The sequence below is a fragment of the Oncorhynchus kisutch genome, linkage group LG24 (assembly GCF_002021735.2).
Source record: "Oncorhynchus kisutch isolate 150728-3 linkage group LG24, Okis_V2, whole genome shotgun sequence".
Taxonomy (NCBI): domain Eukaryota; kingdom Metazoa; phylum Chordata; class Actinopteri; order Salmoniformes; family Salmonidae; genus Oncorhynchus; species Oncorhynchus kisutch.
This window is the reverse complement of record NC_034197.2, coordinates 14,747,790-14,773,993: the sequence shown is the minus strand read 5'-3', so window position 1 is coordinate 14,773,993 and position 26,204 is coordinate 14,747,790. Positions and strand designations below refer to the sequence as shown.

General features: G+C 42.6%; 1 protein-coding gene across 2 annotated transcripts; it reads left to right on the top strand.

Annotated features, from left to right (window-relative positions):
* The first annotated feature begins 1,766 nt into the window (after positions 1-1,766).
* On the top strand, positions 1,767-26,095 carry LOC109869696 (uncharacterized). Of its 2 annotated transcripts, XM_031804114.1 has the most exons (23): positions 1,767-1,903; positions 4,732-4,877; positions 5,040-5,253; positions 5,878-7,685; positions 7,838-8,003; positions 12,618-12,685; positions 13,822-13,971; positions 14,625-14,702; positions 14,803-14,955; positions 15,050-15,157; positions 15,425-15,560; positions 15,811-15,930; positions 16,047-16,088; positions 16,215-16,294; positions 16,457-16,569; positions 16,673-16,941; positions 17,107-17,252; positions 17,393-17,483; positions 17,919-18,067; positions 22,484-22,569; positions 22,732-22,801; positions 23,015-23,133; positions 23,407-26,095. In XM_031804114.1, exons 1-23 carry the CDS (start codon positions 1,774-1,776, stop codon positions 23,546-23,548), a joined length of 4,584 nt encoding a protein of 1,527 aa, XP_031659974.1. In that variant the 5' UTR covers positions 1,767-1,773; the 3' UTR covers positions 23,549-26,095. The 2 variants fall into 2 exon arrangements, with proteins under 2 accessions (XP_031659974.1, XP_031659975.1); XM_031804115.1 differs by lacking the exon at positions 13,822-13,971.
* The last annotated feature ends 109 nt before the right edge of the window (positions 26,096-26,204 follow it).

The following is a 26,204-nucleotide window of genomic DNA, read 5'->3' as shown; positions in this document are numbered from 1 at the left end:
AAACATTCCAGGTGAAGCTGGTTGAAAGAATGTCAAGAGTGTGCAAAGCTGTCATCAATGCAAAGGGTGGCTATTTGAAGAATCTCAAATATAAAATATATTTTGATATGTTTAACACGTTTTTGGTTATTACATGAGGAAATGTGTGTTATTTAATAGTTTTGATGTCTTCACTATTATTCTAAAATGTAGAAAATATCAAGGACATCAACCACCCAAGCCCCGGCCTGTTTACCCCACTATCATCCAGAAGGCGAGGTCAGTACAAACTGGGACCGAGAGTCTGAAAAACAAACTGGCCTCCACCCAGTACCCTGTGCTGAACTTAGTCACTGTCACTAGCCGACTAACAGCCATTTACTCTACCATTTTAAAAGGCTAATTGATCATTAGAAAACCCTTTTACAATTATGTTAGCACAGCAGAAAACTGTTGTCTGATTAAAGAAGCAATAAAACTGGCCTTCTTTAGACTAGTTGAGTATCTGGAGCATCAGCATTTGTGGGTTCGATTACAGGCTCAAAATGGCCAGAAACAAAGAACTTTCTTCTGAAACTCGTCAGTCTATTCTTGTTCTGAGAAATGAAGGCTATTCCAGTTTGAGATATGGCTTTTTCTTTGCAACTCTGCCTAGAAGGCCAGCATCCCAGGGGTCGCCTCTTCACTGTTAACGTTGAGACTGGTGTTTTACGGGAACTATTTCATGAAGCTGCCAGTTGAGGACTTGTGAGGCTTCTGTTTCTCAAACTAGACAATCTAGTGTACTTGTGCAAATTGTTGTGCACCGGGGCATCCCACTCCTCTTTCTATTCTGGTTAGGGCCAGTTTGTGCTGTTCTGTGAAGGGAGTAGTACACAGCGTTGTACGAGTTCTTCAGTTTCTTGGCAATTCCTGCATGGAATAGCCTTAATTTCTCAGAACAAGAATAGACTGACGAGTTCCAGAAGAAAGTTATTTGTTTCTGGCCATTTTGAGCCTGTAATCGAACAAATGCTGATTCTCCAGAAACTCAACTAGTATAAAGAAGGCCAGTTTTATTGCTTATTTAATTAGCACAACAGTTTTCAGCTGTGCTAACATAATTGCAGAAGGGTTTTCTAATGATCAATTAGCCTTTTAAAATTATAAACTTGGATTAGCTAACACAATGTGCCGTTGGAACACACGAGGGATGGTTGCTAATAATGGGCATCTGTATGCCATAGATATTCCATAGAAAATCTGCTGTTTCCAGCTACAATAGTCATTTACAACATAAAAAATGTCTACACTGTATTTCTGATCAATTTGATGTTATTTTAATAGACAAAAATGTAGTTTTTCTTTCAAGAACAAGTACATTTCTAAGTGACTCCAAACTTTTGAACGGTAGTGTATATATATATATATATACAGTACATATACTTTTCCTCCCAAAAGATGAGGTCCAAAAGGTAGGAATTACTTTGATAGGCACATCAGTTGTTGTGACAACATAGATCTGTCTCCCTTCCTATGAAATACTGGTCCCCATCTTCTTTTGACCCGATTGAGGGCTGTTAAGGCTTCAGATTACAGATTTACTATTGTCAAGAAATAAAAACGTGACACTGGTTATTACAAATTTGACACAAGGAAATATAGGATTGTTATTTAGTTGTTGGTGTATAATATCTTTTACCAGCACTTATATTTAAATGATCACACACAGGTGCAAATGTTTGATTTAAAAGAAATGCTATAATGTCCATGTGAAACTTCTCTGTGTTGTGTCATTTTCTAGGTAAGAAAAAAATGGCGACATATGTGGACCCGGACCAGACCCCAGATGCCACTGCAGAAAAATGCAGCCGTTTTGAGGTGCTGGACTGGCTCAATAAGATCCTGGACATCAAATTCACCAGGGTAGAGCAGATATGTTCAGGTACCGTCTCACTAGTACCGCTTTTCCAAACAAGACATTTTGCCGCCAACTTTTTGTCGACCTTTCCATTATATCTGAAAGGTTTTGCCAGCAACAAAACCTGTATGTTAATTTCCGCCAACCGGCCTAGTCATGATTGCGGTAATGTATTTAAAAGTCCTGCTAACTTCTCAGTATAAATGTCACTTTTCGTCGTTTTTGTCAGACATCAAACTTGTCCTTGTCAATCACAAATCTTCACAGATATGCTTTTAATGCATTTGTTCTCTCCATTTAAATGTATCTAGTTATTTCCTTGAGATGTTCTTGTCTACTGTCACATAAATGCTTTGGCATTTAGCCTGGTGGAATGCATACTGTCATTTCACACATTTGTTCTTGACTTTGATAGGTAAATATTTAAAGGCCCTTATATTTAGCTAATAAATGATGGGTTAATATCCCTAGGCTCCTAGCGATTTGTAGTTTAAGTTAGAAACCGATCTTTCTATAGACAGAATAACTGGTGGGGAGTTTGAATGGAGAGAAATTGCGCAATGGTGTGATCACATCCAACGTGGATCAAAAAAGCTACTTTATGAAATTTCAGTTTCTTTACATGATCAGAAGAGAAGATTCTAATTGTTCTGCAGCAAAAAAAAATAGGACATGGGCCCTGTTTTGAAATACACATTTCTGTTATATGACAGCGGTTCCACACGTTCTGTAACACTCAATTTGTGTGTGAAAGATATTATTGATATTTTATTCTGTTCAAATCTATTATATTAATTCTTACTATAAAATATATGTGGGTTGACTGTGATCAGAACAGGGGAATGAATGTAAGTGTGTCTTGTCTGTTTAATGAACAAAATAAGAACATTTGATTTAATTTGCATGGCGTGGCCATGTAGCCTATATGCTGCACAGACCAGTAAGATAATTAAACTCACAATATACTATTCTGTTATTTTGAAAATACATTGTATTTGTCTTTGTTTTTTGTGTATGCTTTGCCACACATTAAATCATGAACATTCTATTGTTGTTGTCCGACGTCAAACATGTCCTTGTCATTATGAAAAGGTATAAACACATAAATGGCACGTGACATCGCAGCAGCTGGGTCCAAATACCAACGTTACATGCCAAAAAAAACATTTGATTAAAAATGTGTTTAGGATATGTCACTAACAAGCCAGGCAGCTAAAAGCTACTTTCTAGAAAATATTTTGGTTAGTTTTCTAGCTTGTTAGCTAGTTAGCTATCTAGCTGGCTAGCCAGCTCAGATATTACCAGAACATAATGTATGTATCTGACAACATTTTGTATTGAACTGTAGCCAACTTTTTTTCACCATCACAGAAAACTTAACACATGTCACGTTGGTATGAATGACTCGGGAGACAGACGCAGGAATGCGTAAGTCCATATTATGACAAGAAAAGCTCAAATAAGCAAAGAGAAATAACATACCATCATTACTTTAAGGCATGAAGGTTAGTCAATCTGGAAATGGTCAAGAACTTGGAAAGTTTCTTCAAGTGCAGTCGCAAAAAACTTCAAGTGCTATGATGAAACTGGCTCTCATGAAGACCGCCACAGGATGACCCAGAGTTACCTCTGCTGCAGAGGACAAGTTCATTAGAGTTAACTACACCTCAGATAGCAGCCCAAATAAATTATTCACAGAGTTCAAGTAACAGACACATCTCAACATCAACTGTTCAGAGGAGACTGCATGAATCAGGCCTTCATGGTCAAATTGCTGCAAAGAAACCACTACTTAAGGACACCAATAAGAAGAAGAGACTTACTTGGGCCAAGAAACACGAGCAATGGACATTAGACCGGTGAAAATCTGTACTTTGGTCTAATGAGTCCCAATGTGAGATTTTTGGTTCCAACCGCTGTGTCTTTGTGAGACGCAGAGTAGGTGAACGAATGATCTCCGCATGTGTGGTTCCCACCGTGAAGCATGGAGGAGGAGGTGTGATGGTGTGGTGGTGCTTTGCTGGTGACACCTCAGTGATTTATTTAGAATTCAAGGCACACTTAACCAGCATGTCTACCACAGTATTCTGCAGTGATACTCCATCCCATGACCCAAAACACACCTCCACGCTGTGCAAGGCTATTTTACCAAGAAGGAGAGTGATGGAGTGCTGCATCAGATGACCCAACCTTAAATCATTTGAAATGGTTTGGGATGAGTTGACCCGCAGAGTGAAGAAAAAACAGCCAACAAGCGCTCAGCATATATGGGAACTCCTTCAAAGCATTCCTCATGAAGCTGGTTGAGAGAAAGCCAAGAGTATGCAAAGCTGTCATCAAGGCAAAGGGTGGCTACTTTTAAGAATCTGAAATATAAAATATGTTTTGATTTAATCAACACTTTTTTGGTTACTACATGATTCCATATGTGTTGGTTCATGGTTTTGATGTCTTCACTATTATTCTACAATGTAGAAATTAGTAATGATAAAGAAAAACCCTTGAATGAGTAGTTGTGTCCAAACTTTTGACTGGTACTGTACAATTGTGAAATGTAGACTCCTGACACTTAGTGGGCAAGTATTTTTCTCTCTATTGACTGATGAAACACAAGCGTTTCGCTACACCTGCAATAACATCTGCTAAACATGTGAATGTGACCAATAACATCTGCTAAACATGTGCATGTGACCAATAACATCTGCTAAACATGTGCATGTGACCAATAACATCTGCTAAACATGTGCATGTGACCAATAACATTTGAACGCATGTTTCACTATTGGCTATTCTGTCCTGCTCTCCCTTGTTACTAGATAGTCTAAAACTTCTATTGTCTGTGTGGTGTGCAGGTTCCTGCTACTGCCAGCTGATGGACTGGCTCTTCCCTGGGTGCATTGACATGAGCACAGTGAAGTTCCAGGCCCAGGACACACCAGACTTCATCCACAACTACAATCTGCTTCAAGCTGGCTTCAGAAAGACTGGTGTCACCAAGGTTAGACTACACCCATACTTTCTTATCCATCACATTAACTGTAAATCAAGGATATTATTTTGATTGTACGTTAATATTTTATCGCTGGGCAGAGGGTTGATAGGGATTTGCCCTTTGCTTCCATGTGGTATTTGCTTATTGTTCTAAATCCCTCCCCTTTAGTTTGTTCCAGTGGAGGAGCTGATGAATGGAAGGTTCCAGCCCAACTTCGTATTCCTGAAGTGGTTCAAGAGGTTTTTCCAGGCTAACCTGGTGGGGCAGGTGTATAACCCTGTGGAGGCTCGCCAGGGCCAGGAGATCCAGCCTGCCAGACCCCCCCTCCGCTCCCCCCAGGGACTTGGCCGCAAGTCTGCCAGCCGCAACCCCAGTCAATCAGGTATCCATTCTCTCACTTATCCCGAGTAGTGCTCTGCTCCCCGAGCCCGACGGGCCCCTTAAACTATACATTGGTTAGGGCCGGGTAGGGCCTGTTTTTCAATAATACGATCACTTACATTTTGAAGCTAAGTCATTTGCTCATGCTCTGCATTCATATCTTGCTAAGAGCATAACACAGTGTCAGAAGTGCTTCAACCAGGTCAAATATAAGACCACAAGATTATTGTCAGAGTCGACAGGAGAGATTATTTCACAGAAAATAGTAATGTTCATTTAGTTTTGTCAGAGTTTAGAGTGACGAAATGTAGCTAGCTATTATCTAAAAGTCTTGTCGTGGATACACACACACGCAGACTAGCAGCAGACCGCTTGCAGCTCAGGGAGGAAGTTATCTCTAATTTGAGGCAGGGACACATGCACCTTAAATTTGGCAGAAGCACTCGAGCCTGGGTAAGGCAGGGCCTGAAAGTCGCGGGTATGGCTCGGGCTTAAAATCCATGCCCGTGCAGGGCTCTAATCCTGAGTTGAAATGTTCTTTGTGCTCTTTGTGACCTTATATTCAGGATGGAATATTGTTGGTATTTTTCTGTTAATCAGTTTGTGTTTTCCTTTTTTCCGACAGGGGGGTTGGAAACAGACACGGATGAAGAAGCTTTAGGAAAGTATCAAAGGAAACGTATAGTTTATGAAGATATATGGAGGGAGACGTACTCCTGGGTAGGGCCCAGCACTCTGGGAGAGGTCCATGCCTACTGCAGTCTGTGTGACATGAATTTCAACATCTATCACTCGGGCCTTGTTGACCTCAAGCGTCACTCACAGTGCAAGAGGCACCAGAAGCTTACCCTGGCTGCCAATGGATGCAATGTAAGAACCGAGGCGAGAAAGAGCAGGCAGGGCAGCATCAGCAGCTGTCCACCCTGTAGTGAGTTGGTCCTGTGCTTCATTCAGGTTAACTGCGTCTCTGGTCCGTCTGCGGCTGGGGACCAGGTGTCTAACAGATACGGTCAGTATGTCCTGGGACTACAGTACCCAGAAGACATAGTGTCCGCTTGCCAAAAGACTCCTTACTGCATATACATGTACGGAGGAGTGGTGCTAGGGGAGGCTGGCATAGCTTCTGTAGTTCTAGTAGGCTATTTTGATGTGAAGGCAGCCAGACACTGCATCAGGCTGTTGGATGTCCTGCAGTCTCCAGCCGAAGACAATACTGGAGAGGAAACTGCTGCGGCTTTGGTGGAGACCTTGAAGAGGTTTGGGCTTCCTGCAGCTAACCTCGCGGCTCTCTACACAGATGGTAACGGTGCTGCCTCTGAGCAGATTTGCTCACAGCTTAGGGAGCTCAACCCCAACGTGGTGGTGCTAGGTAGGCTGTATGGAGTGGCTGATGCATCCTGCCATGCTGGGATGGTAGAGCTCTCCACTCAGGCCCAGGAGCTAATTGTAGATATCTACTCCCACTACTCCTTCTGCTCCACCAAGAATGACAACCTGAAGGAACTGTTTTCTAGCATAACCAGTATCAATGGCCTTACCCTTCCCCTCACCACCTGCTGCCTTAACTTCTGCATGTTAGCCAGGAAAGTGTTGGAAATGTGGACAGATCTAATCTCCCACTTCAGCTCCTGTAACAAAGAGGATGACGTAGATGAGAAGGCCAAACTGATCTGCACACAACTGCAGGATCCCCAAATCAAGGCTACCTTTATGTTCCTAAACCAGGCCCTGGAGCCCCTCCGTGCTTTCCAAGAGCGACTGCACCACCATGAGGGCTCGGCCCGGGCCGACCTGGTACAGATCCTACAGGAAGCCAGCAACCTCCTGCGCTCCTATGCCTCCAGTTTCCTCCGTCCTCAAGCTGTCGTGCGTTTCCTCAAGGAACGTGACGTCTCTCTCCTCAAGACCACAAAGTTCCACCTGCCAGGGCCAGAGCTGAACGTAGGTGGGGCTGCAGTGGAGGACTTCCTGTGTGAGTCATCAGACTCAGGAAGTGAAGCACTGCAGTTTTTACAGAAACAGGCTCTGTCTTTCTACACAGCACTTACAGCCAGCGTGGCGGAGGGGCTGCCTCTGAGTGACGGCGTGTTGAGGAGCATGGCCCAGCTACTGAGCCCCCAGGGTAGGTTGACGGTCACAGGGAAGATGGTGGGAGAGCTGGGGGCTAAACTTGGGCTCTGCAGCTCACCTGAGGAGATCAGCCAGCTGAACAAGGAGTTCCTGGAGTACCAGCTGGCAGAGGAGGGACAGTGGGAAGAGGGAGAAAATGGATCTGATGGGGGCATCCAAAATGGCTCTGCAGCCACCTCACTGGAGCAACATTGGTGCACTGTGTTGAAGGCTTCTGGATCAACCAGCATCTTCAGGAAACTTGTTTTGACCCTCTTAGCCATGCCTTGCCCCCCACTTGAAGCCCAGAAGGTCTTCACACAGGTAGGGGAAAGACAAAAAGCATCACACAATTGTATGTCACTGCACTCCTGCATGGAAGTTATTGTGTTGGTATTGTCCCATTTATGTTCTTATCTGCGTGTGCTTGCGTCTGTATCTGCATCTATATTATTTGTGTCTGTCTGTGTTCACAGATTGTGGAGAATGGGGACGCTGCCCAGTTCACTGACAATGTGACAGAAAGTGAGCTGGACTCTGTTCGGGAAGTAGACCTGACCAATGACAGCGCTCTATCAGACAACAACAGTATCTACGAGTCTGGCATGAAGAAGAGAGGTCGTCCCAGAAAGATTCCATCAGGTACATTGTTTCATTAAGGGACTGGAATAGGACTAACATATTTTATTATCACTGTATGAAATGTACTGTAGTATAGTGTAGCACACACAAGAGCCCTCAAATGCTTTTTTTAGGGTACAGCTCCATTTTGAGTTAGCATTAGTTTGTGTGTGTACCGGTAAGCAGCTTATCAAGTGGATTAGCACATGAATGGGTTAGCTTAAATGGGTTGAGTTGCTCAAGATGGCGGCAGCTCTCTATTGTTGGGGTAGGTTAGTGTAGCATGAGCATGCTTCAGGTTTGTATGTCTATGGGTAGTATTATATAAGGTTGGTTGTGTTAGTGTAATAGAGGTAATAGACAGATTTATATTTTAGAGTGGGCAAGAATTATTGTTATTTACATACAGTATGTTGTTATGTAGAAGAGATGGTATTCTTATATGGGGTAGCTATGATAACGTACCATACCATTGACTGGGAATGATTGGGAAAGGGGGCACGTAGTCAGTTTCAGAACTGAATGCATTCAACCGAAATGTGTCTTCTGCCTTAATCGTCATCCACGTCATCGCCGCCATTGGTTGACTTAGAAGAACAATTTTTGGGGCTACACTACAGACGGCTATATAGGTTGGCTAATACAGGACTAGTAAGTACCCAGTACACTACAAAAAAATATTAAAATTATTATTATTTAAAAATATAGAGATTTTATTTTATTCCGATTTTTCAGAGGGTGCTGCAATGCCCTCAGTACCCCTATTTCCCGTAGCTCTGGGTACAGATTTCAAAAGCAGTCAATGATCTCGAAGTCTCGGAATTTGAACTGTGTTTATTGTGTTGTAGCTTGATATAAGCAGAATTCAATATCATTCCAATTAGAGGTCGACCGATTAATCGGCATGGCCGATTAATTAGGGCCGATTTCAAGTTTTCATAACAATCGGTAATCGGCCTTTTTGGACGCCGATTACATTGCCTGCGTGGCAGGCTGACCACCTGTTACACGAGTGCAGCATCAAAATGACCTTGTGGCAGCAAGGAGCCAAGGTAAGTTGCTAGCTAGCGTTAAACTTATCCTATAAAAAAACAATCAATCTAAACATAATCACTAGTTAACTACACGTGTTTGATGATATTACTAAGTTAACTAGCTTGTTCTGCGTTGCATATAATCAATGTGGTGCCTGTTAATTCATCATCGAATCACAGCCTACTTCAACTTGATGATTTAACAAGTGCATTCGTGAAAAAAGCACAATCGTTGCAATAATGTACCTAACCATAAACATCAATGCCTTTCTTAGAATCAATACACAAGTATATTTTTTAAAATCTGCATATGTAGAAATTCATTTTAGCAGGCCATATTAACTGGGAAATTGTGTCACTTCTCTTGCCTTCAGTGCAAGCAGAGTCAGGGTATATGCAGGAGTTGCAAACTGTTGAAAGGCCATTTATTCCTAACAAAGACCGTAATTAATTTGCCAAAATTTTACATAATTATGACATAACATTGAAGGTTGTGCAATGTAACAGCAATATTTAGACTTAGGGTTGCCACACGTAAGATAAAATACGGAACGGTTCTGTATTTCACTGAAAGAATAAACGTTTTGTTTTCGAAGTGATAGTTTCCGGATTTGACCATATTAAAGACCATGTGTGTTATTATATTATAATTAAGTCTATGATTTGATATTTGATAGAGCAGTCTGACTGAGCAGTGGTAGGCAGCAGCCGGCTCGTAAGCATTCATTCAAACAGCAGCTCTTAACAATGCTTGGATGCACAGCTCTGTTTATGACTTCAAGCCAATCAACTTCCAAGATTAGGCTGGCAATACTAAAGTGCCTATAAGAACATCCAATAGTCAAAGGTATATGAAATACAAATGGTATAGAGAGAAGTGGTCCTATAATTCCTATAATAACTACAACCTAAAACTTCTTAACTGGGAATATTGAAGGCTCATGTTAAAAGGAACCACCAGCTTTCATATTTTCTCAGGTTCTGAGCAAGGAACTTAAACGTTAGCTTTTTTACATGGCAGATATTGCACTTTTGCTTTCTTCTCCAACACTGTGTTTTTGCATTATATAAACCAAATTGTACATGTTTCATGATTTATTTGAGACTAAATATATTTTTATTCATGTATTATATTAATTTCAAATAAAAGTGTTCATTGTTCATTCAGTATTGTTGTAAATGTCATTTATTACAAATATATATAAAAATCGTCTGATTAATCGGTATCGGCTTTTTTTTGGTCCTCCAATAATCGGCATCGATATCGTCGTTGAAAATCAGAATCGCCGATTTCAACTTCCCCGTTAGTCACTTTATCGTTGGCCGGGCCTGGTGTGTGGTGCCATTAGCATTGTCTAGCATTGTCTAGAATGCACAAGCCTTCAGAGCAAAAGTGCATTTTGGCATGACACCCTAATCAGCACTAAAAAGCTAAAAATCTCATGGCTTCCAATTGCATCATATAATATGTTATAGTTGTGGATGCACATTACAGTAGTAAATGGCAGCCATATTCAACCGGCGGATAGTAGAATAACAGTATAATTGGCGGTGCATGGGCACTTTTCCTTTGTTACTGTATGTCATTCACTGACAGACCTTAGAGAGCTGTTTATAACCTGTCAGAAAATTCCAGTTGATCAACTAGCCCATGTTTGCTAGGTAGGTAAATTAGGTTAACCATCTATCTAAGTCTTGTAGTTACCATTGCCAGATTATGTGCCAATGGGAGCCGTAGGAATCATATGAACACACATAAGACATAGCAAAATTTAAATTGCAGGAATTTAGCTAGAAAACTGCAAACACCCCCCCCCCCCTCCCCCATGGGAAAATGTATAGAATTGCAGAAAATTAGCTTATAAATGGCAAAATGTTGATTCCGCCAACAAAAGGGGTGTGAACAGTTTGGGGTTGCATGGGTCGTGAGGTGAGGGTTAATAACAACGTCGATACGTGACATTATCCATACGGACCTTTGCCACCTAGGAAATGTCCCACTGGGCACATATGTCAATTCAACGTATTTTCCAAGTTGGTTTAATGTAATTTCATTGAAATGACATGGAAACAACATTGATTCAACTGTGGGTTGTGTGACCGGACCTTCTTAAATAGTAGTTGAGTACCCCTGGTATATGGGTTGGAGTCTATCTATACCTACAGTATCCCTAATGATAACCTCCATCTAATTTTACACTGTCCATTGATTCTCTCAGTGTTTCACATACTTCTATCACAGGATCCCTGTTAATAATGGAAGCATCAATGTGTTGTTTTCCAGAGGTGAATTACCTTAATGGGACAGTGAAGCCATGCACAGTGCGGCTGCAGAAGATAATCAGTAAGAAAAGATATTGACAGTTAGTGAAGATGATCATTGGTATTCATCTATATCACTTAAGGCCAGTCACCACAGGCTAAAATGATATATATATTTTTTGCATCTACTCGTCAATTTGAAGAGTTTTGGGTATGTTTGTCCATTAATGTTAGTATTTTTTAAAAGTAAAAATGTTAAATGTCAAAATGTTGATGAAAATATTTCCGTATATTTCCGTTAGTTTATCATACTACCGTCATCAACATTTCATGATTTTCTTTTTTTTTTAAATGGTCATACATCCTTAATTTCAAAACTCACTACATTGAATCACACATCATTTAAAAGCCAATTTCATAGAGAATGTTACAAACGGGACTATATGTAGTAACTTACGGGGATTGAGTCTAAATGAGTGTTTGGCATTTGGTAGTTTAAATGAATTGTAAGTTTGTCTTTAACTGCCATTTCCCCAAAGTCAGACTCTTCCCACACGCCAACACATTTTTCTCTGCCTCAGAAGCATCTTCATTCATCAACTTTCTTGTGGTTATCCTTAGACGTGTTCTCCAGGCTTATACATAGGGAATTGTTGATATGTTGTCATGTTTTAATTCTAGATTACATTTCCTTTAAAAACATTTGCCAAAAATGCATTTTTACGTATCTTTCTATAGTATTTTAGATAGAAAGATAAAAAAAAATATTTATCCACAATCTGCTATATGTAAGTCAGCTCCTGGGAGTGTAACAAAATGAAACCAAAATACTTGGTCTGGCTTCATCCAGTGTCCAGAAAATTGGATTTGTGTGATATGCAAATATGCACATATTTAATGATATTACCTCATTTGCATATTTTTGTACAATATTTCAGAAACATTTTAATATATAAAAAGTATTATATTTGTGTCCACATTCAACTGGTAAAAGTTGATTGTGATTAAGGGGAACAAAATACCCTATTAGGGTGTGGTGCCTGGCCTTAAACTCAATTGAATTGATGTACAGGTGACACATTACCAGAGAATGCTTAACAATCCACCTTCCATGGTTGGGGTCAAATCAATTCCATTTCAATTCAGTCAATGCAGGAAGTAAACTGAAATTGGAATTTCAGTTTACTTCCTGCATTGACTGAATTTAAATGAAATTGACCCCAACCTTGTCTTTTTACTTATCTATCCTCTGGCTTTTCACCTTTTGACAATTTCAGGCAAAACTTGTATTTTCTGCATCAAAACATTGATTTGGTTTCTATGAAACTTGTTTATGTAGATGGGCCAAAGAATGAGGACGATACTGTGTTCGTTGAGGACAACGTCATTTGGACAAATTCTATGGAGGTAATATTTTTGATTATTTTGTTGATGTTTTTTTGTATCACATTTCTTGTCTAGTAGGATTGGGTGAATCAATTCAACAAATATGGTAACTTAAGATTTAACTAAGGGTGACGTTATTGTTTTCTTGTGACTCATAATCAACTATGCATAACAAGACAGACAAGGCCTCCTGAGTGGCGCAGAGGTCTAAGGCACTGCATCGCATTGTTGCGGTGTCACTATAACCTGGGGTTCGATCCCAGGCTGTGTCACAACCGGCTGTGACCGGGAGTCCCATAGGACGGCACACAATTGGCCCAGCGTTGTCCGGGTTAAGGGAGGGTTTGGCAGGGAATTACTTGGCTCATCGCGCTCTAGCGACTCCTTGTGGCGGGCCAGGCACCTGCAGGCTGAATTCGGTCATTAGTTGAATGGTGTTTCCTCCGACACATTGGTGTAGCTGGCTTCCATGTTAAGTGGACGGGTGTTAAGAAGAGCGGCTTGGCGGGTCATGTTTCAGAGGACGCATGACTCGACCTTTGCCTCTCCCTAACCCGTTGCAGTGATGAGACAAGATCGTAATCACAAAATGTACTGAAAAAATATTAACAAAGACGGACATACTGTAGATATTGTTGCCTATGTTTGTTTTTACGTGTTCTTACCTTGCTATAGTGGGGGTGTGACAAATCAAAATATACTGCACGTGACAACACCTGACAATGGAAACGATCATTCTTTGGAATCAAACAAAGCAAAACGTGCATGGATCTTTTGCATGTCTCCAAAGACATTATGACAAACCTTTCTATGCAGGGTTTATGAAGTAAGAGTCACTAGAATGCTTTGCTTTGCTGTTGCTTGTGCAATCAACAATTTTCTATGCTTTTATTAAAACCTTAAATGCTTGGGACAAGTTCATACTGGTATCTCACCCGTGTCTAACAAACTAACCTTGTTAGTAACTTTTTTACCCTCTCCTTTATCTTTCTTCTTCTTCTTTTTTCATGTGGGTCTACTTTATGCTTGGTAGTCATAGCAATTCTTGGATGCGAGTGCTGACTGGGTGTGTGTGCGCTTGTGCCCACATGTGTGTGCTTGTCCAATGCCTGTGAGCAGTGTGCGTAATAGGTGTGTGCATGTGTGTTGTCCCTCAGGGCACCATTAGGGGCATTTATGGTTGGGAGAGCAGCTTACGCCAGAAGCCACAGGCGCGCACTGTGTTTCAGGCTGGTGCCGGCACCTGGGTCAAGCCACAGGCACTTGACAACGACAGCAAAAAGGACCAGGAGTCCGAGGCTGCATCGGTAGGTACTCTCAAAACACCTACCAGTGATGGCTGGTGCGCTGAGATATCGGAGGACGGGCTCATTGTAACGACTAGAATTGAAACGAGGTGTTTGATACCGTCCCATTCATTCCATTACAATGAGTCCATCCTTCTATATATCTGCCCACCAGCCTCCTGTGGCTCCTACGCTTGAGGGGAGCCCTTCTGACCTCTGGCGAATGGGGCAGTGAAAGGCGCAATGCAATCGAAACACACAAAAAAATATATATATATTTTGCTCTAAAGGTGTGCGTGGCTGTCAACGACACGTCATTCCAACGACACGTCATTCTTTCTGTGCATGGCTCTTGTGATTTGCTTCTAACGTTCTCATTTCCTTTTTAACCCTTTATATGGACTCCCATTTTCTTAACTCATTCTCACTGCTCTGAAATTGGGTCGCTTGAATTAAGGTTGACAAAACCTGACAAACCTTACAAACAAAGGGCCAATATTTGCTATTACATGTAAAGAAGGATATGTACAATTGTAGTCACCCATAGGAAAACGTTTCTTCTTTCCAGTTTTCAGGTTCATCAGATATCAGTGGATGTGTTCGTCACTGTCTTCAGGCATGCATTGTCAACTATTTTATCTGTGTATTCAAGCATAAATATGTTTGACTTTCAGTCCCCGAAGAAGGAGAATCATACATCCAACGTGTCTACAACGAGCCCCAGGGGAGCAAAGAAGGGCATCGATTACCAGGTTTCTACTTTCACAAATATTTGCTGTGCATGCCAACATGCTTCCATATCATATAAACCCATGTGAATAACCCTCCATCTCCCGGGGTCTCACCCTGTAGGATGGGAAGGGTTTCCCCACTGGAGCGCTGGTGTGGGGAAAGGTGAAGGGCTTCTCCTGGTGGCCTGGACTGGTGGTGCTCTGGAAGTCCAACAAGGCACCGCCTGTATCCAAGCGCCGGGTAGAGTGGTTCGGTGACGGAATGTTTTCCGAGGTGAGGACTTGACTTGACTCATTGTAAATAGCAAGATTGACCTGCAGCACAGATTGGTGTTTGGACAAAATTGTTCCTTTGTTTTGTGTTGCAGATCTATACAGAGAGGCTTCTGCCTTTTGCAGCTTTTGCAAAGTGCTTCTGCAAGAATTCCTATTCCAGCTTGCCTACCTACAAAGATGCCATCTACCAGGTCCTTGAGGTGGGACATGAATGCTATTATCTATCGCTATCTTAACATTGTAATGTATGACTCTGTAATATACTAGCCTGGTCCCAGATCTGTTTGTGCTGTCTTTCCAACTCAACTTGCATGGTCATTGCGTGACATTGGCAAGACAGCACACACAGATGTAGAACTATGCTAGTACTGTACTGTTACATCCCCATATATCACAATATTCCATACGGTATAATACCACAAAGCACCACATCACTCACTCATCACTCATATTTCATGTCTATGCAGTTGGCTGGTGAACGTTGTGAGAAGTCCTTTCTTGCAGCGGGGAATAAGCAGGAGTTGCTTAAGTTGATGCTTGACTGGGCCCACAGTGGATTCCTGCCCACTGGACCAGATGGGTTCAACCCCCCACCACCTGCAAGTATGTGTGGTTTAGGGTGATGTTTTCCCTAGATGCTGATCTTGGGTCAGTTTAGCATTTTCCTGATTAAGTTTAGGATTGGGGCCGGGGAAGCTGATCCTAGATCTGTACCTATGGGACATTTCACCCTGGCGCGTTTTGTGTTGCTTCCATTATATTTCCACAACAGGGTAACACAGTTATACCTGTGTAGTACACTAGTAACAACAGGTGTTCTCGTGTTTCTTTTATTTTGTTTTTATTCCCAAAGATGCCAAATACTCAAAGGCAGAATCTTCAGACTCGTCTCTGGCAGACTATCAGCCCCCAGCTAAGAGGAAGTATGTGAACAAGAACAGACCATCCTATGGGAATCAGAGCTACAGCAGAGGTAAGCCCTACACCCACAGCAATCCATATTCATTAATATGGGCCGTTTTTCTAGTTCCTCTGTCACTATAGAATTATATTTGCATCAATTAAATTCCTTTATTTTGTGGTTCACAGAGGCAATGGTACGAGAGGTTAGGAAAGGAAAACATGTTAAAGGTATTTAACATTCTTTGAGCTGTAATTGTACTTTTTTGCTCTCTATTTGTCTGCACTTTAGAAAAATATTATATCATTGAATCAGTCATTTGACTAATGTATATACAATTCATTTATTCACCTCAGAATTCTGTTTATCATGTGGAACCCCCCACATCCACACCTTCCACCCACTGTTTGAGGGGAGTCTTTGCCTGAAGTGCAAGGTAAACTAACTACATCTTCTCATAAATTGAATGACTGTTCAGTTTATTTATGCAAGTGTATCCACGTAGACATGTTAAATCATGTCTGCTTATCATCTGAAAGATTGTTGACATGAATGACCTTCGTCCCCATGTTAAAGCTGTCCCTCCTAACCTTTGCAGGAGAACTTTATTGAGACTTTGTACAGATACGACGAAGATGGCTACCAGTCCTACTGCACGATTTGTTGCGCTGGCCAAGAGGTCATTCTGTGTGGCAATGCCAGCTGCTGCAGGTTAGCACTGCTCAAGAGTACACGTTCCTCTCTCTTCTTTCACTCCCATTTCCTCTTTCACTCGCTTATCCTCTCTGTCGTTCTCGCTCTCTCCCTCTCTCAGGTGTTTCTGTAAGGACTGCCTGAACATTTTGGTTGGCGATGGAACCTTTGACAAGCTGAAGGATGTTGACCCATGGAGCTGCTTCATGTGCTTACCATCCCAGTGCAACGGATCACTCAAGCTGCGAACTGACTGGAGCGTGCGAGTCCAAGAGTTTTTTGTCAACAACAGTGCCCTAGAGTTTGAACCCCACAGGGTGTATCCCTCCATTCCTGCCCATCAACGCAGACCTATCAGGGTGTTGTCTCTCTTTGATGGGATTGCCACAGGTTTGTACATTCTCAATATGGGCTTTCATTTATCTTTGGGAGATGGTTGCAGATAAGTGATTGTGATGTGTTTTATGAGGATGCAATGGCTTGTCTTCAGGATTCAGGCATTTTGGTTTGTGTATCAGTGACTGATAATCTTCTATGCCCATTGTGCTCTTGCAGGGTACCTTGTGCTCAAAGACCTGGGCTTCATCGTAGAACGCTACATCGCCTCTGAGATCTGTGGGGACTCGATCACTGTGGGTATGATCAAACACGAGGGCAAGATAGAGCACATCAATGACGTACGCACCATCACCAGGAAACATGTGAGTTCAACACACACACACACACACACACTCACACACACACACCTACGACCTTGGAACAGTGGGTTAACTGCCTGTTCAGGGGCAGAACAACAGATTTGTACCCTGCCGCCCCTAACCTGTGTGTGTCTGTGTTTCAGCTGGCTGAATGGGGTCCCTTTGACCTCCTGATTGGAGGAAGCCCCTGCAATGACCTGGCCTGCGTCAACCCTGCTCGGAAGGGCTTATTTGGTAAGGAACCTCCTGACTTCAAAGTAAATTGAGTGTTTCCACTTGACCAGTGGTTCTCCGACCTCTCCTGGAGAACCCCCAGCCGTCCATGTATTTGATCAATTCCAGAGCCAGCACACCTTATTCAACTTGTTAACTAATCATCAAGTCCTTGGATAGTTGAATCGGGTGAGTTAGTTCAGGGCTACAACAGAATTGTGAATTTTCTGAGGTAAGTAGGAGAGGTTTTATGAACCACTGTGCTAGACAATGTAGAGAGCTAATGTCTGGAGAACTTTATCAAGTATGTTATCACATCGTTTTATTAGCAGTTAACATGGTAGCCTACTGTTAGATGCATGTGTCTGTACACGCTAACCTATCCATTGGCCTAGTAAATGGGTTTAAATGGGTTTTTAATGGTGTTTCATTGGTTTTCTCGGTCTCTGTTTCCAGAGGGCACAGGCAGGCTGTTCTTTGAATATTACAGGATGCTGACCATGATGAGGCCAAAGGATGATGACAACCGTCCGTTCTTCTGGCTCTTTGAAAATGTGGTGGCCATGCGCGGTCATGACCTGGCCGACATCTGTCGCTTTCTTGAGGTAAAGGCACTAGCAGCTATTTCATGGTCAATGAGGCCTCTCCTTCTTCCTTTCTCTCTCTTTCTTTAACTCTCTTGCTCATTCTCCCTCTTTCTCCCTGTTCAATGGCATTTGGGCGGTGTGTTTGCGTCTTCATTTCATTATTACTAATACAGTTGAAGTCGGAAGTTTACGTACACCTTATACCCTGACTACACCGCTCGCGTCGCGTGCCCGAGTGTTGCAAAAATAAATGTAGAAATCTATATTATTTAATTATTGCACCCACACTGCTCGCGCCCGTCAACGAGCGTCTGCGTTGCCAAGGGCTAAAATAGAGTTCTATTTGTGACGCAGGTCGCGGTGCAAGTCTTGCCTCTCCCATCTCCTCATTGGTTAATAGTAGCAGATACCCACATGCCATCTCCGCATTGGTTATACAGTGGGGCAAAAAAGTATTTAGTCAGCCACCAATTGTGCAAGTTCTCCCACTTAAAAAGATGAGAGAGGCCTGTAATTTTCATCATAAGTACACTTCAACTATGACAAAATGAGGGAAAAAAATCCAGAAAATCACATTGTAGGATTTTTAATGAATTTATTTGCAAATTATGGTGGAAAATAAGAATTTGGTCACCTACAAACAAGCACGATTTCTGGCTCTCACAGACCTGCAACTTCTTCTTTAAGAGGCTCCTCTGTCCTCCACTCGTTACCTGTAATAATGGCACCTGTTTGAACTTGTTATCAGTATAAAAGACACCTGTCCACAACCTCAAACAGTCACACTCCAAACTCCACTATGGCCAAGACCAAAGAGCTGTCAAAGGACACATGGAAGATGGAAGACATACAAGACCACTGATAATCTCCCTCGATCTGGGGCTCCACCCACGCAAGATCTCACCCCGTGGGGTCAAAATGATCACAAGAACGGTGAGCAAAGATCCCAGAACCACATGGGGGGACCTAGTGAATAATACTAATAATACTATTATCTCAATACTTTGTTATATACCCTTTGTTGGCAATGACAGAGGTCAAACGTTTTCTGTAAGTCTTCACAAGGTTTTCACACACTGTTGGTGGTATTTTGGCCCATTCCTTTGTCCGCCTCCTCAACCGCCTCCGTGGCCTCTTTCGAGCGGCGACCCTCGCCGCCGACCTTGGACTGGGGACCCTAGCAATGGGTCCCAAATAGACGGGAGATTCCGGCAGCACCGGACGAACGGGAGATTCCGGCTGCACTGGACAGGCGGGAGACTCCGGCAGCTCCGGAGTGAAGGGCGATTCCGGCAGCTCCTGGCTGACCGGCAGCTCAGGACAGACGGGCGACTCTGGCAGCTCAGGACAGACGGGCGACTCTGGCAGCTCAGGACAGACGGGCGACTCTGGCAGCTCAGGACAGACGGGCGACTCTGGCAGCTCAGGACAGACGGGAGACTCTGGCAGCTCAGGGCAGGACGGAGACTCTGGCAGCTCAGGGCAGGAGGGAGACTCTGGCAGCTCAGGGCAGGAGGGAGACTCTGGCAGCTCAGGGCAGGAGGGAGACTCTGGCAGCTCAGGGCAGGAGGGAGACTCTGGCAGCTCAGGGCAGGAGGGAGACTCTGGCAGCTCAGGGCAGGAGGGAGACTGGCAGCTCAGGGCAGGAGGGAGACTCTGGCAGCTCAGGGCAGGAGGGAGACTCTGGCAGTTCAGGGCAGGAGGGAGACTCTGGCAGCTCACGGCAGGAGGGAGACTCTGGCAGCGCTGGGCAGGAGGGAGACTCTGGCAGTTCAGGGCAGGAAGGAGACTCAGGCAGCCCAAGATAGACGGGAGACTCTGGCAGCGCTGGACAGGCGGGAGCACCTTTAGGGAGGATACAGAGAGACAGCCTGGTGCAGGGGGCTGCCACCGGAGGGTTGGTGCGTGGAGGTGGCACAGGATAGACCGGACCGTGAAGGCGCACTGGAGGTCTCGAGCACCGAGCCTGTCCAACCCTACCTGGCTGAATGCTCCCCGTAGCCAGGCCAGTGCGGTGAGGTGGAATAGCCCGCACTGGGCTGTGCTGGCGAACCGGGGACACTATACGTAGTGCTGGTGCCATGTACCCCGTCCCGAGGAGACGCACTGGAGACCAGATGCGCTGAGCCGGCTACATGGCACCTGGCTCGATGCCCAACCTAGCCCGGCCAATACGAGGCGCTGCTATGTACCGCACCGGGCTATGCCTGTGCACCGGGGACACCGTGCGCCTCACAGCATAACACGGTGCCTGCCCGGTCCCTCTCTCTCCACGGTAAGCACAGGGAGTTGGCGCAGGTCTCCTACCTGACTTCGCCACACTCCCCGTGTGCCCCCCCCCAATACATTTTTGGGGATGCCTCTCGGGCTTCCAGCCGCGCTGCCTCCTCATACCACCGCCTCTCGGCTTTCGCTGCCTCCAGCTCAGCCTTGGGGCGGCGATATTCTCAAGCCTGTGCCCAGGGTCCTTTGCCGTCCAGAATCTCCTCCCATGTCCAGGAGTCCTGAGATCGCTGCTGCTGCCGTTACCACGCTGCTTGTTCCTTTAGTGGTGGGTGATTCTGTAACGGCCGTTGTTGGTGGAAGAAGGTGAGGACCAAGGTGCAGCGTGGTAAGTATTCATTATGCCTTTTAATGAAAACGAATACTCGAACAAAACAACAAAACGATAAATGAGAATGACACGAAACGAAACAGTCCTGTCTGGTAACATACACAAAGACAGAAAATAATCACCCACGAAACAAAATAGAAATCAGGCTACCTAAATATGGTTCTCAATCAGGGACAACGATTGACAGCTGCCTCTGATTGAGAACCATACCAGGCCAAACACAGAAATAGCAAATCATAGAAAAACAAACATAGACAACCCACCCAACTCATGCCCTGATCATACTAAAACAAAGACATAACAAAAGAACTAAGGTCAGAACGTGACAAAAATAGTAGAGAGAATGATTTATTTCAGCTTTTATTTCTTTCATCACATTCCGAGTGGGTCAGAAGTTTACATTTATTCAATTAGTATTTGGTAGCATTGCCTTTAAATTGTTTAACTTGGGTCAAACGTTTTGGGTAGCCTTCCACAAGCTTCCCACAATAAGTTGGGTGAATTTTGCCCATTCCTCCTGACAGCTGGTGTAACTGAGTCAGGTTTGTAGGCCTCCTTGCTCGCTCACGCTTTTTCAGTTCTGCCCACAAATGTTCTATAGGATTGAGGTCAGGGCTTTGTGATGGCCACTTCAATACCTTGACTTTGTTGTCCTTAAGCCATTTTGCCACAATTTAGGAAGTATGCTTGGGGTCACTGTCCATTTGGAAGACCCATTTGCGACCAAGCTTTAACTTCCTGACTGATGTCTTGAGATGTTCCTTCAATATATCCACATAATTCTCCACCCTCATGATGCCATCTATTTTGTGAAGTGCCCCAGTCCCTCCTGCAGCAAAGCACCCCCACAACATGATGCTGCCCGCCCGGTGCTTCACGGTTGGGATGGTGTTCTTCAGCTTGCAAGCCTCGCCCTTTTTCCTGACGATGGTCATTATGGCCAAACAGTTCTATTTCTGTTTCATCAGACCAGAGAACTTTTCTCCAAAAAGTACGATCTTTGTCCCTATGTGCAGTTGCAAACCGTAGTCTGGCTTTTATATGGCGGTTTTGGAGCAGTGGCTTCTTCCTTGCTGAGCGGCCTTTCAGGTTATGTCGATATAGGATTCATTTTACTGTGGATATAGATACTTTTGTACCTGTTTCCTCCAGAATCTTTTTTTGGGCTGTTGTTCTGGGATTGATTTGCACTTTTCACACCAAAGTACGTTAATCTCTAGGAGACAGAACGCGTCTCGTTCCTGAGAGGTATGACGTCTGCGTGGTCCCATGGTGTTTATACTTGCGTACTATTGTTTGTACAGATGAACGTGGTACCTTCAGGCATTTGGAAATTGCTCCCAAGGATGAACCAGACTTGTGGAGGTCTACAATTTTTTTCTGAGATCTTGGCTGATTTCTTTTGATTTTCCAATGATGTCAAGCAAAGAGGCACTGAGTTTGAAGGTAGGCCTTGAAATACATCCACAGGTACACCTCCAATTGACTCAAATGATGTAAATCAGAATCTTCTAATGCTATGACATCATTTTCCGGAATTTTCCAAACTGTTTAAAGGCACAGTCAACTTAGTGTATGTAAACTTCTGACCCACTGGAATTGTGATACAGTAAATTATAAATGAAATAATCTGTCTATAAGCAATTGTTGGAAAAATTACCTGTGTCATGCACAAAGTAGATGTCCTAACCAACTTGCCAAAACTATAGTGTGTTAAAAAGAAATTTGTGGAGGGGTTGAAAAAAGAGTTTTAATGACTCCAACGTAAGTGTATGTAAACTTCGGACTTCATCTGTAAATCTCATCTCATCTGTTTCCAGTGTAATCCCATCCTGATCGATGCGGTAAAAGTGAGCCCAGCTCACAGAGCTCGCTACTTCTGGGGAAACCTCCCTGGCATGAACAGGTAAACATAAATACGACTAACACATAGACACATCCCCATTTCCCTTCACATACTCCTACTGATGAACACTAACACATGCACTCTCAATATCATGTAGTTTTTCTTATGTTCAACCCACCTACATGAGAGAGTTCACTTGTCTGTATGTTTTTCTCTCCTTAGACCTCTAGCTACCTCTCTGGATGATAAGGTGAACCTGCAGGATTGTCTGGAGCCTGGACGCACAGCCAAGGTAAGACTGACAAGCTCTTGCTTCTAGATTTTCTTATAATTCAGTACACTACTGACAAGCGAGGTTGAAGTTAAAAGGCTGTTTAGGTTACTTCTAATGGCTATTTTCTTATTTCTGAATGAGTTTCTAGCATCAGGTGTGACTGGTGAGTACGTCCATATTTGAAATATGGTTAAAGCTGTGATTGTTATCTGTCGGTTCTTTCCCTTACAGTATAACAAAGTTCGTACCATTACCACCAAGTCCAACTCCATCAGACAGGGGAAGATGGGATCACTACCTGTCGACTTTAATGGCAAGGAGGACTACCTTTGGTGCACAGAGATGGAGAAGTAAGTCTTTATTATTGAGTAAAAGGGTAGAGGTTGGAACAGCATAGAATATAGAAGGGATCACAGTGTAATTACATTGTTTTAAAGTTTTGTAGTCAGCATTATTCCTATACCGTGACTGATCATGGATACTGCTCTCTCTTGTAAAAGTCAATGTACTTACGGTAGTTAAGTGAATGTAATCTGTAATTTCTAAAAACAAATACACTTACCCTCGGATTGTTTTGAAATGGTTCTAACATTTTCCATGTTATGTGATTGACCTTTCTGCAGGATCTTCGGCTTTCCCAAGCATTACACTGATGTCAACAACATGGGTCGGAGCCAGCGGCAGAAAGTACTGGGCCGATCATGGAGTGTACCAGTTATCCGGCACCTCTTCGCTCCACTCAAGGACTACTTTGCCTGTGAGTAGGAACCTCACGTTCCTGTGTGCTGCACACTGTCGTCAACGACAACAGCAACATGAAATGGCTGATTGTTGGAGAGAGGAGGGTAAAAAAAAAAAGCATTATCCTGCCCTGCTTTTCAGTGAAAGGAACTGTCCTGTGTTTCTCAGACTGACCTCACAGAATCATCTTAGTCTTTTTATCACTGGCTGTATCAAGTGTTTTATTAGGTTTAGATAATGAGCATCTGTTTCAATGCAGTGTGGTCATATGATCATAATATTACCAGAATGCACTGACACTTTTTGGTTCTTTCCGTTTGTCTGGAATAGTTCACGTATGTCTATCATTTATTTGATGTTTGGTTTTGTCAACTTTTGGTCAATGATGGTGAGATCAGACCTCAAACCCTGCCCACTATCTACCTCAATACTAATCTGTGATCGGTCTGACATCTGCAGAAACACAGTTTTATCTCTATTTAATTGAATGATTCTGTATCATTTATTTTATATTTGAATGTTATAAATAGTCAGATAAATCATGTTCACGTGTAATTAGGTGAATAAACCTAATGTTTTTTTAAAACTTGTTTGGAAAAATAGATCTTCCAAAATAATTAAAATTCTAAAACTCAGATTCAAACCAAGGCAAAAAAAATGTGCCTTGAGTGTTTGATTGTATTTTACCTTGGCTAATATTCATCAGGGTTACAGTCTGTGTGGTGCTATGTTAGGGTTTTTAATGATATTCTTGTCAAAGAGGTGGTCACAGGACACACATTTTCACTAACTATAGGCAGGTTTCCATTGACACAGGTTAATTAGACTAAAGCAATGTCACAAAAAAAATAATTGCCACATGTGTAATGGAAATGGCAGAGACATTTTCTAAAGATCTAATACATTTTTATACATTCGACAAGGGTGGATTTTTCTTTTGTCTTACGAATAAATTATGATTGCCGAATAATTTTGAAGGTAGGCCTACGTGGGGCATTTGATGTTATCACGTAACTATAAATGTCCACTCCACATTTAATTCTAAATGCCTACTGATGGCAAAATCCATTTATTCAACTCGAAAAAAAATCGTGTTTCTTTGCATGATGTCCCATTTGAAGAAACCCTGTTGGTTCCAGGTAGAAACCTTTTGGGTTCCATGTAGAACACTTTCCACAGAGGGTTCTACCTGGAAACAAAATAGTATTTTTTTTGCTAAATTTAGCTAATTTTACCACATTTTTATTCGACATTCTAGGTTTTTGCGAAAAGTGTTATTTTAAGGGGAGACGTCATTATGTCCAGCTGTTTTCATCGACACAAGACAGTTGAATAGAAACAAAGCATTTTTAAATGTCGACAAAAAAAAGAAATGACTAAATGTTAATGGAGGCATAAATATTGTCTCACTTGTTAGAGCATGCCGCTTATAGGCTTTAATTTAGGGGATATAGTCAAGCATGTGAAAGAAAAAGTTGCTGAAACCAGTCCTTGTACCTTGTCTTGGAACAATGGGCAGAAGAACGGTTGTAATCGCAAGTGCCTACTAAACAACTGTTAAAACCTAGATACAATATTATACGTAGAACTATTTTTCTTCTGTAATTATTCATTCTTAAATATTTTAAAGGGAGCTGGACAAAGTTCTGAGGAAAGGAGTACATCATCAATGTCTTCACGGAATTGTTTCAGTAAAACAGACAGGCAGCGTGTAAGTTTGTCTTTAAAGTGGCCACTTTTTTCTGAAAGCAACTGTTTTAAACTGACCTTGTATGTTCATGGAGTGTTGATGAAGGTCACATGGAGGGCCTAATCATAACATACCCACTTCAGTTTCATGCATGTGACGTGTGTTGTTATGACAGGTAATCTGTGTGTTAAGTTGAAGTGATGGCTTTAACTGCAGCGTTCTGTTCATCTCGCTCTCAACAAGTTTGTTGATGATACCACAACACAACCAGCTTACATCAAAAAACTTGAAGTTACGCTACATTCTAAAATGAGTACTGTTTGTCATTTGGGGTTACTGAGATTTTTAACTCCTCAGTTTTGAACCCCTGTTCCCCTCTACCATCCATACCTACCTGTTGTACTGTATGAAGTGTGTCAGTGTGGTGACTGATCTCAACTCTGAGGCAGAACAGATACTGTATACCAAATGTGTTTTTCTTGCCATTTCTATTTTTCATAAGCACAACCAGGTGAACACAGTCTGGACAGTGATTTACATAGGATACTGGCCTTATGAATAGTTTTTTTGAAATGAAACAAAAGGAACGAACAATTGTTTTGTGTACTGTATGTTTCTATAACACTTTAATAACAATGCCTTTAAAATGAGGTTATTCGGGTCATCACTAGACTCCTATTGGTGCTATATTATTGTTCAATTGTTTTCTTATTTTTCATATTTTCTTGCATGCTATGTTAATATTGAGTCAAGCTGTATATAACATGGTTAGCTGTTCCCCTGCTTGTTTAGTGTATAGCTGTCATAGTCTCATAACCCCATGTAAAGCTTTTGATCATGTTAGAGATGAGAAATAAACTGCCCTAATTGTATTATTTGTACTTTGTCTGTGTTGTCAGTCTGTCAATTGATGTATATATTATACTGTGAATACTGTGTGCCCGGTGTGAGTGAGCTTGTGGGTGCTCTTGGCAGGCTTTTGACAATGCA